Below are 12,154 nucleotides of genomic sequence, written 5' to 3'. Positions count from 1 at the left end.
TGCAGTGTGTAATTTTTAGAGGGAACTCTTGACAGAATTGCAAAATAATATACAAAACTAAATTACCAGGGGTGTATAAAGACCTTTCATAACGAACCATTATGTTTTTATTACCTTAGAATGAGATGTTTTTATCTACATACACCGAGGGTCCCCTTACATGGAAGCCGCCATTTTGTGCAGCCATGTTTCTACAGAAGCCCTTAACGGACAAACTTTTTTACTAAATTGTCTCCAACGATGACATGTTTGACCGGTGCGGCTACCGTAGCTTCTCTATGTGTTTCAAAAGCAAGAGGTGAACGGTGGACTGAGCTGTTGGTTGCAATTTGCAACCTCACCACTAGATGCCACTAAAATTTACACACTACACCTTTAAAGAGCACCTATTTCATGCTAAAAAACAACACTATTTTGTGTATTTGGTATAATGTAATGTGTTTGTGTGGTTTATGGTTAAAAAACTCATTATTTTCCACATAACATACATTTTTGTGACGCTCCTTACCATGTTTGAAAGATTCGCTCACAATGCTATGCTAACAGGAGTTAAGGAGGAATTATGATAATGTCGGTCTTGTCTACATCACAAATCCCAGGAAGTAAACTGTTGCCTACAATCCGTGTGTTTGTTGTAGGCCAAAAAAAGAGATTTACGTTGGAGACGTCATTATTTACTTTGTGGTTTGTACCTTTTTCATTTTGTTAACATGTAGCATTCTAATACACACTTGTAAAATCGTGGATCGGACAATAGGTGCTTTTGTAGAGTGTTTGATAAAGTTAAGTCTGGGTAGCGGCCTAGCCGAAGCCAGTTACAATTCTGAGAAAGCCTGGCAACAATGAAACGATGATACATTCAGGAAGAGAGACCTCCTAACAAATTATACTTGCATAAAAAATACTGTAAGAGTGCCATATAGAAAGTCTGACTGACTGTTAATAAACCACTATAAGGTTAATGAAACTAAATTAAAGTAACGACTTTGCAGGACTGTAAGTTTGTAATTTGTTGTGGCTAATGATTTTCCCCCAAAATTTTCTTACACCGCATGCAGATGAAAGCCTAATGTCATCATGTAAAATGTAAAGCATCAGCGACACACCTGTTTTTTCTCTCCATCCTTGTCCTCAATATATGAAAGAACAAAATCTATTCTCCGTACGCCATCTCTGAAGTACACAGAGTCCTTGCTCTGCTGCTGTTTATCCACCTGCACACACACAACACAAACACAAGATTATTTTATACAAACCAGACAGAACAAGAATTTGTGTAGCACAATATTAAATCTTTCAGCTCCTGAGGAATGAAATATATTATAAAACAGCATGCTTTCACTGCACAGAAAAATAACACATTTATATAAAAGTTTATTTATAATAAGCCACCTCAATTTTAATGTAGTTTGATTTCTTCTGTTAGTATAGCGAGGCAACGACAATAAAACCATTCTGTCACACAGAGGCATCATACAGGCACAAAATACCTCACACCAGAAAAAATCTGCACCAACTCTTCAAAACAAATACATGCAAAAACAGGCCAGAGAGTGTCCAGCATTATTCAAAGTAGGAGTGGATGTTGAGTCAGATCAATCTACTGGATCAGTGAAATACCTTCATTTAAATATATAAGCAGATGCACACACTTCTCTTTAAGGAATTATTTATCAAAAATTATCATTATGTACTCACCTTTAAGCTGTTTTGATAACCTTAATAAATCACAAGCCACCTGTCAAACTTTTCTAAAGTGGACATGGTCATCATGATGAACTAAAAAGCTAAGTGATGGTTTTTCAAAACAACTGAAGTAAAGTGGGTTTGAAATTACATTACAACATTTTCATTTTTGGATAAAGTGTTCCTTAGGAGGGGGTGGTTAACGGTATTGTATTGTATGGGTTACGTATCATATTTCATGGGCACTTCCTCTGGAAAAGCACACCAACACGTCAATCGGCATTTACTAGAACAATACTACGAGGACGGTAGAAGTCACAGGCATCACTTCACGTAACACCTTTGTTTAATATCCAGACCAGTGGGGACCGGTGACTTCTTTTCGAGGGTGCACGATGCGAAGCTCGTCACAACATGTATGTAGCCCGTCATGTCTGTGTTTTCGCCGCATCATGTGAACCATGTGCATCACGCGTCTTGTCAAAATAAGTGCCCGTGCACACGCGTCCAAGGTGTCCATGATAAAAGAGACGCCGTGTTTGCCAGATGCTCGCTTAAAGGTGCAGTGTGTAAATTTTAGTGGCATCTAGTGGTGAGACTGTGAGTTGCAACCAACTGTGAGGCTCACCCCTCGCTTTTGAAACGCATAGAGAAGCTACGGTAGCTGCCACCGGACAAACATGTCATCATAGGAGACAACTTATTAAACAAAGTTTGTCCGTTAAGGGCTTCTGTAAAAACATGGCGGCACAAAATGGCGACTTCCATGTAAGGGGACCCACAGTGTATGTAGACAAAAATGTCTTATTCTAAGATAATAAAAACATAATGGTTCATTATGTAAGGTCTTTATACACCCTTGATAATATATTTATGTATATTATATTGCCCTTGTTTCAAGATATTTTTCTAAAAGTTACACACTGCACCTTTAATCTCATGTGTAATCAGACTTTAGTGTTAAGTGGGTGTCTTGCGAGTATTTTGTGAATGTCTCTTTTATCATAAGCCATTTTGACGCGTGTACAGCAGGCACGTATTTTGACATGATGCTACAAACACATATTTTGAATTCGTGCCCCTCGGAAGAGAAGTCACCGGCTGCCACTGATCAAGACTCCACAATGGCACGAAAGAAGAAGTATGTTTTTGAATTTAAGGCTTTCCCAGACAGCTTTATGCAAACAATGGATATAGTTTGTTTATCCTGGGAAGCAGCTCAGTTTTGCGTGTGTGTTTGTTTAACACTGCATTTCATTGAAAAGTCCCAACCGGGTCATGAATTGCAGGTGGTAAGACTTTGTGCATAATTAGATATCATGTAAATGACATGAACATGAAGTGAACCATAAGTTATCCAGATATTGGTTTGTTGCTAGCTTGTGACTAACTGCATGGCACGCACCAATGGGGTCATGTTTGTTTTGGGGAACGTTTGCTGGAGCTAATCTGTCTTTTATAAATCTGGTAAAACTACAGACTCTTTGGAGATATGAAGGTTGTAATACTAAGGGCTGTCACAAGGATTAAATAATCATCTCGTCGCAATTGTTTGACCTCATTGCGATGATTTCAGATCACCGCAATGATTGCACATCTCTCTAAAAAAACACAAGGGGGAGCTGCAGCGCCTGTATAAACGAGACAGTATCAGATTACTTTTAAAAATGTGTTATGTGTACTGCCAGATAAACCTTGCAAAAGATTTAATTTAAATAACAACAACAATCTGTGAAAATTATTTCATAAACAAAAAATTTATGAGAATTAAATGTCAAAGCAATAAACAGGCAATTGATCGTCATAATCGGCACAATTTATTAAACAATTAACCATCAGTCAAATTTCATAATTGTGACAGGCCTAGTAATACTACTCTATAGGTACTCAAGATTAAAGGAACAGTATGTAAGAAACTTATATCAATGAATCATAAAATGGCCCTGATATGTCACTAGACTAAATCATTTTCATTTCAAGTACTTATATCACTGACAACAGTGGTCTGGCCAGGATATTGTCATTTAAAAAGTGGAGTTGCAGCCCTCAACTGATGTTTATGTTATCATGTTGTGTATTGGCCACCAGTTGTGTGATTGCAGTACCAGTTTTAGCCACAAGTTTTGTTTTTGTAATACCAGTTTTGGCCACAATCCTACATACTGTTCCTTTAACATGAGATAAGCAGAAATAGCGTTTGTTATGTGAGCTTTAAATGTCAAAAGCTGCAAAAATGTGTTTGCTTCCCCTTAGTGTTCAGGAGGGTCTGCCACAAGATCTCATCATTTCTTGGCAGGGCTTGGCAGCAAATATTCATTTATATCCTATGTTTTAGTACAGTCCACAACCTGCAGAAAGCACCAACCCAGACCAGCTCTATAAGGGGAATGTGTTCAGCCTCAGCTAACCCTGACGTTGCTCAAAGTCAAATAGCCGCAGGAAGGAAAATATCCTCTGCAGAAACGTTATTGAGCCTGTCAGTGAGTCTGCAGCTGCTCTCTAACAACTAAAAATAACTTACACACACCGAGTAACAAAAACAAACCAGCCGGTGACTGAGGACCAGCCCAGGTTATATAAATAAAAATCTCTCAGTCAGTACTGTCACTGCCACGTCCTGAGATGTGACCAAACCCAGCTGAGGTTGTATTAAACGCCACTGATTTTCTTACGCAGTTCCTGCAAACAAAACATGGAAATCCCTGACGATGGAAATGTCTGCAGTCTGCGAAGAAACACTCCCGTTACATGTACATCACAATACATGCAACAATTGCCATCTATAGCAATGCTCCTCCATCTTTCCACAAACATTCGGGCAGCGGATCGACTGCGGGACAGAGAAAAGCAGAAACACTTTACCTCCAATCCGTTGATCAAATGCTGCATCATTCAATGAGAGTCTCCCGAGGCAGACGAAACCACCTCCCTTACAGGCTCTCTAACAGGACATACACATCCATAAACAAACACACACACATTTTGATGGGAGCTGCCCTCCTTCAGGATACACACCCAGACATTGGAAGAGCGAAAGAGAGACTGGAGGGGGGAAGGGGGAGACCTTCATAGTGATGACATCACCAAACAACGTTAGAACGTTTTTCTGAAGAGAAATGTTAGTGTTGCTGTCTGTGATATAAGGGTGGATGACACTGTACTTATTGATTATCATTTAAAGCACTTGTTATGTTGTTGTGGGTAGCTGCTAGGGTTTTAGCTATTTTTCCCGCATTTTTAATCTTGAACTAGAATTTGCATTTACTTATTTGTATAGAGAACAGATAAACAGAGACTGTGCAATTACAAATAAAATATAAACAAACCATGAACTGAACTAAAGGACTTTGTGTTTGACACTGTATCTGAACTCAAACCTTCCCCCTCATCCGCACTGACTTGCACGCCTTTGGGTAATAAACACATCAAGGCAGACTGACTGGATTAGATTTTGTGTCTTTACACTGGAGTGTGTTGACCGTTTAGTTTATGACATCATCAGAACTCACGCCATATGCTGTTCGGTCGGCGCAGTGCCGCATAAAATCAAATATCTATTGGCTTATCATTATTATCAGTTGTTCACCATTCCTCCACCCATGCATGCACACAAATGCACACCTTTATTTTTCCTTATTTTCTCTTGCTTTCCTAATGTCATGAGCATACACAGATAGTGTAAAGTGCACCTATTTCATTGCTAGAAACACCGTTATTTTGTGTATTTGTTGTAATACAATGTGTTCGCGTGGTCACATTATTTTCCACATACTGTAAATTTTTATTGCTCCAGATTTCCCTGCCTTCCTCAAACGTTCTGATTTGTTGCAAAGCTCATCGATCTGAAAATCAGTGTGTCCCCGATTGGCCAGTACGTTGTGATTGGCCTGAATACCTCTGACGTCAGCCGGAAATGTGACGCTCCTTACCATGTTTGAAAGATTAGCTCACAATGCAATACTGACAAAAGTTAATGTGTCGAGTAATTTTATATTTTTTTAATCATTGTTTTTCCTATTTAGGACAAAACAAAATATAGCCAGTTTCATCGGCCGCACGTGCGCTGACGCGATACACGTCTGGATCCGAACTTTACTTCCACTTTCATTTTTTTTAATGGTCTGACTAGTTGCTAAACTGATCTCTTGAACAAATGCCTCGTCGAAAATAACAAATGTTTTGGTTTCCTAGGTAATCTATGTGTTGTTTGTTTGCTTGTTATATAAATAAACTACATTTAAAGAACTTTGTTGTTATTTATTCTTAGCGAAGTTTACCGGACGTTACGTGCAGACCACGAAAAAAGACATTCGTGCTCCATGGGCACGAAAAACAGCGGAAATTCGTGTCAATAGCACAAATACATTAATCAAAAATTTCGTGACTACAACACAAATTTCTGTGAGATTGGGTTGGATTTTCACGAAAACATGAGTGACAGACAGGAGCAAAATTGGGTAACTTCATGCGTTTTCTCTTTCAGCGGTTTACTTTTTCTCTTAAAGGTGCAGTGTGTAAATTTTAGCGGCATCTAGTGGTGAGGTTGTGAATTGCAACCAACGGCTCAGTCCATTGCTCACCCCTCGCTATGGTAGCCACCACTGGAAAACATGTTATTGACGGAGACAACCTAGTAAGTTTGTCTGTTAAGGGCTTCTATAGAAACATGGCGGCACAAAATGGCGACTTTCAGTAAGGGGACCCTCAGTGTATGTAGATAAAAACGTCTTATTCTAAAGCCCTATTCGGACGGGATTAGCTTTACAGGGTTTTAAAATCGTGCTTCTCAGAGGTCCTCTGTGTTTTTAATCCCGTCCGAATCGGCCATTGTCTGTGTTTTTGTCTGACGACCACCGTAAGAATTCCAGAGCAATTTACCTGTTTTTTGCCAAACTCAGAGGTCTTCTGAGAAATGTAATCCCGTCCGGATGCAAATGTCTTTGTTTGCCCGCAATTTCTTTTGAAAACGAGGTTCTTGACGTGTTTTGGCCAACGTGATCTGTTGTAAGGTCTTACTAACGCGCTTATATTGTACTTCCTGAGTCCTGTTCATTCAGATGAATGTTTTTTTCAATTCGGCGAAATAAAATAATTAAATCAAGACGAGCTGAATATTAAACACTGTTAAGACTGGCCACTGTAATATTAGTGTAAGGTAAACTCAACTGTATTTTGTTGAACTCCGGAATGGTAATGTTAATTAATATTAATAAATTGTTATTAATAAGATAATAAATTGTTATTAATCATCATTTCTTCATTTCTTTGGGTTTATAATAAGCAGCCAGTTATTTAAAATACATAGGCTACTTTAGTAGGATTCGTATAAGTTCTTTTGACTTGTTACAGTTAAATTAATAAATTATATGTTCTGTAATAATTTTACATTTAAAGCAAAATATCAAACATTACAAACACGCGTATCCAGAGCATGTGATCTTCTGCAACGGCCAAATGCATGAAACAGACACTCCCATCGCTGGAATAGCCTGAGAATCTTAATCCCGTCCGAATTGGTACATAAAATCACAGACGTCGTGGGGGACACGCTGAAACTCAAACGTCGTTTGGAAAACTAATCTCGTGCGAATAGTGCTTAAGGTAATAAAAACATAACCGTTCAATATAAAAAGTTTGTTTATTGGGATACTTGCAAAGACGGGAATTTTGATGCATATATGTATTTAAGGCAGCAAAAATGCTCACAAGCTTACTGGGCAACGGATGCGCGACTTGCACGCTCTTCTCACACAGAAACAGTGCGCGCACATAGCACTGATATTTGTGTTTTAATGGCTTGTTCCAAAACTGCGGTTCTTAAATACATATACAAACATTACGTTTCGTGACCACACGCACAGCAACATGACATGGGTGCGCAACTTCGATAGAGAAGATAGTCCAAAATCTATACCGGTTGACACATTTCTATCAGTTTATCATATCTACCGGTTTATTGCCCACCCCTATGCCAGGGTGTTGCTAGGGTGGTCCACCCTTATGTCACACTTGATATTCTGGCCTGTAGATTTGCTGAAGTTCCTCCTTCAGTGCAACAATTACTCATTTAATCAAGATTTGCTTTCTGAATTCACACTGATCCAACACCAACTAACTCCAACCAACAATAACAAACCCCAAAATTATAAAGTCTAATTTACTTTGATCCAAGTGCCAATTCATACTAAACTTCAAAAAACTTCAAGTTGGATTCACCAGTAACTGAAAAATGCATTATAGCTCACTTTCCTGAGCTCTGAGAAAGCCACAGCAATTTGCATGTTGAGGGTAAAACCCATTTACAGATCGTGACATTTTCAAAAGGACTACACTAACACTGCCATCAAAAAGTTGCATAAATATGTAAATATTAATATTAAAGAATGATTTCTTAACATCTGATTATCATCTGTCAAACAATCACAGTAAAGGTGTGAAGGATTGAAAATCTTAAAGCGAGGTAACCTGATCCATCCTAAACAAATCATACAGAATTACTGCTCTGAAAAAAGCCCTATTCTCTCTAAACCTACAATAACGTCTGTTTACTTTAAGCAAGCAGAGCGCCTGCTGCTCTTTCAACGTGCCTCTCCCCCTCATTCATTTCCATAATTACACATTAAAGATAAGGCGTATGAAGAAAGGTAGTCTATCATTACCATAAGCCAATGATATTTACATTTAGTATAACTATATGTATGGTTACAAGAAATAAGGTTGGGCTACAGGGAACTTAAAAGGCCTTTAGCCACAAAACACATCTGCTCTAATACAGCTATATAATCATGTAATGTGACACAATTACAGACTCAGGCTCTTTTAAAATACAGCTAATGAAAACAATCCTCCTTTACAAGTAATCATATAGAGAAAGTGGTGTATGGTTTATTGAACATTATAGAATATATGAAGAAACTAAAGGAATTATTCATTATTTTGAAAAAAGTGTGCTCTTCATACGATAGTTTTGTGCAATCGAGAGACTGAAATTTAAGTTGCTGTTGACTGAAAATCATCTCCTTGACCATAAGATTTTCTGTCAATGTTATGTTTCACAGTATGAAAGCTGAAATAAAACCCACGAGTCATACAGGATTCACTATTTGGTCGGAAGCCATTATCATGTTGCTATGCAGTTGCTAGGGTGTTCTGGGGGTTATATTGTCTTTGGCAAAAATCTTTGATTGATGGTGATGTATTTTACGATGGTGTAGTAAAACTTTATGATATCCAAGCTGGTTGATCAAAGCAGGCACACATGCACAAACACAGTTTACAAACTCTTTACCGTGTCGTACCCTGGAGCGATACTTCAGAAATAAAGCTCTCTTTCTCCATATCTGTGGATACATTCAGTATGGTAAGAGAGACACATTGTTATATAGCCTACTTTAGACTAACAAACACACACTAGTCCATCCCTACTCTTTATAATCAAACTACACAAGAACCATGCAAACGTCTGTGTATCATTTACATTATGTGCATCAAGGTTTAGGGAAAAAAACTGATTAATTTATTTGCATGACACCTTATTCTTCTACAAGTCATTTACAGTCATGGCTGCAATATTGTCGTCATGAACGAACAACATTTCGGGCTCTATCTTACACCCGGCGCAATGCAGCGCAATGCGCGACGCAAGTGTCTTTCGCTAGTTTCCACCCTAATTTTCACGTTTAGCGCCGCGTTGTTTAAATAGCAAATGCATTTGCGCCCCCTTTGCGCCCATGGGCGTTCTGGTCTGTAAATGAGGTGTGTTCAGGCGCACTGTTGGCGCGTTGCTATTTTGAGGCAACTAAAATAGACTACGCCATTGACCAACAAAAACCTGGTCTATAGTCTAAAGTCAATGGCGCAATATGTTTTATGTTATTTAAAGAGCGCATTAGTAATATGCGCCTATAAACGGGAGGACAACGCGGGTTTGCTTATCACAAAGTACATAAATGCGCAGCAGCACAAAAATGCTTTTAAATATGAAGGATTAAAGGATTGAATTTAAGAGATTATTATTGAGTCTCTTGGACATATTTATAAATGAGGACTGATTATGAGACGTTAGAAGGCGCAAAGAGCTGCTTTACCTGCAGCCTGATAAGTAAATAAATGCTTTACTTTAAACAAATGCATCTGTTTTTAAATGTTTTTTTTTAATGCTACCTCACAAATTTATTGTATATGATGACTCTGTACCTGTGGATATGGCGAGAGGAGAAACATTTTTAAGTAATGCTTATAAAACCCTCTTTGCTAAAAAAACGCTGTCCAAAGTGCTGAAACGTGAGGAGAGCCGTTTGTAATTTCTTTATCTCCTGTTTGTTACAAATAAAGTATTTTTAGAGTACAAACCTTTTCTTACATACTTGTAAATAATTTTTTGATGATATTGGATAGCCATACATTTAAAGCAATTACAAGCCTGCTTTTTACTTCCATGACTAAAAGAAAACGGGTTTTAAAGGTTTTAATAAAAAAATAACAATTTCAATATAAGGGAAAAACAACACAATTATTTAACATTAATCTTAAACTGGGGATCTTCTTCCTTCGCTTAGTTTTTCAGTTTACAAAGTCCGTCATCTAAATAGGGATTAAACATAGCGCCAGCGCAACTTGCTTTTAAAGGGGTTGAGAGCTGAGACTCTCATTGGTTTATTGCACGTTACGCCCAAAATATTCCCATTACAATAGGACCTACCCTTTTCGACCATGCGCTCGGCGCAAAAACGATTTTTCCCGTCGTTAAATTAGCAAAAGTGGATTCGGACGCTTTAGACAATGCGCTTAGATCGTTAAAATAGGGCCCTTCATCTGTGCTAAACTTATTGTAAAACAATTTACTAGCCATTGGCTAATTAAAGAAGACAGTTGCCTAGTGTGAAACTTGAGCACACATTTGAGTGATTTACTCTGTACACTGTAAAGAGCTGCTGATTCATTGAATGACTGAAAGAACGACACACTACACACAACCATCATAATGTCTTACCCCTACAAAGCTGGTGAGGTGCTGCTGTGGTTCAGTGTGTTCTTTCTCGCACTGTTCACACCCATTCACTGAAGATTGACTCGAACGCACAGAAGCAATGCTTGCGCATTCAGAGACAACACTCAGCGTGGACTACACAGAGACAGTATGAGAAAAAGAGAGATGCAGAGGAGAGAGACTGAGCTTATCTTCATCAGGTTTATTGTGAGAGATTTTTTAATCTTGGAATCAAACCGATGGGGCATGAAACAGTGAAAACCATAAAAACATGTGCAAGAAAAGAGTGGAGGACAGATAAAAGGAACATAAAGTAAACAGTCATTCTACATGTGCAAGAAAAGGGTTGACAACAGATAAAAGGAACATAAAGCAAAAAGTCATTCTACCTGTGCAAGAAAAGGGTTGAGAACAGATAAAAGGAACATAAAGCAAAAAGTCATTCTACCTGTGCAAGAAAAGGGTTGAGAACAGATAAAAGGAACATAAAGCAAAAAGTCATTCTACCTGTGCAAGAAAAGGGTTGAGAACAGATAAAAGGGACATAAAGCAAACGGTTATTCTTGACGACAAAGTTAAAGTTTCCTCAGAGAGACTTGAGAAGCAAATACAGCACCCTTAAAAATAATCTGTCATCATGTACTCACCCACAACTTGTTCCAGACCTGTATAACTCCATAGATCTCAAAAACATGTATGCTGTTGGGGTCTGTTATCATGATTGGTCACAAACTAACTGATTATTTTCAATGAATAACAATTTAGATTTCACACAAAGCTATGATAAGGCTTCCAAAGACATGCGTGACAGCTTCAGACCACTAAAGAAAGTCATACAGATTTGGATTGACACAAGATTGAGTAAACAATAATAGCATAGACTATTCCATTAAAATGCCCTATCAAAAGCATATTTGTGACCTTGGACCACAAAACCAGTTGTAAGTCACTGGGTATGTAGAAAGCCAAAAATACATTGCATGGGTTAAAAGCATCAAAAATCATTATGTATTGTAAAGATCATGTTCCATGAAGATTTTTGGTAAATTTCCTACCGTAAATATATCAAAACTTAATTTTTGTGAGTGGATGCAGCAAAATCGTGAACAAAATTGGCTAGAAACTCGCCTACAAACTTGCTCTCGTTGCTATACCTGATCTGGGGATTTCCATATACCATATAGACGGTTTTACCGGTTGAAAATAACAAATCTTTTGGTTTCCTAGACGAGGGGAGGCGGTGATCTTGGATCACTGCTAGGGAGGTTTGCCAGCTGATCTGTATACATTATATACTACACACTTTACACACACTCCCAAAACAGTTTGTGTTAACAGTTTGTGTCTAGTGTCTAGTAACAGCATATCTTTTGTTGTTTTAACACATCTTGTGTTGTTCCTTTTATTTATTTGAACACAAAATCAAAACATAATGTGTTAAAATAAAAAAAAAACATCCTTTTTTAGAGTGCAGTAAAG

General features: G+C 38.0%; 1 protein-coding gene across 4 annotated transcripts in view; it reads right to left on the bottom strand.

Annotated features, from left to right (window-relative positions):
• The window catches only part of ano5a (anoctamin 5a), a 52,059-nt gene that overhangs the window by 29,524 nt on the left and 10,381 nt on the right, over positions 1-12,154 (bottom strand). For 2 of the 4 annotated variants that reach the window (XM_073868349.1, XM_073868350.1), the window contains exons 3-5: positions 10,679-10,810; positions 8,985-9,026; positions 1,107-1,214 (exon numbers count right to left, since the gene is read on the bottom strand). In XM_073868349.1, coding sequence (XP_073724450.1) covers positions 1,107-1,214; positions 8,985-9,026; positions 10,679-10,810 — 282 coding nt within the window. Of the gene's footprint in view, positions 1-1,106; positions 1,215-4,548; positions 4,707-8,984; positions 9,027-10,678; positions 10,811-12,154 lie in introns of those variants that run through there. The other 2 variants (XM_073868352.1, XM_073868351.1) reach the window with 2 other exon arrangements.

The sequence above is a fragment of the Misgurnus anguillicaudatus genome, chromosome 6, assembly GCF_027580225.2.
Source record: "Misgurnus anguillicaudatus chromosome 6, ASM2758022v2, whole genome shotgun sequence".
Taxonomy (NCBI): Eukaryota; Metazoa; Chordata; class Actinopteri; order Cypriniformes; family Cobitidae; genus Misgurnus; species Misgurnus anguillicaudatus.
The sequence above is the reverse complement of the archived record's forward strand: the minus strand, read 5'-3'. Positions and strand labels throughout refer to the sequence as shown.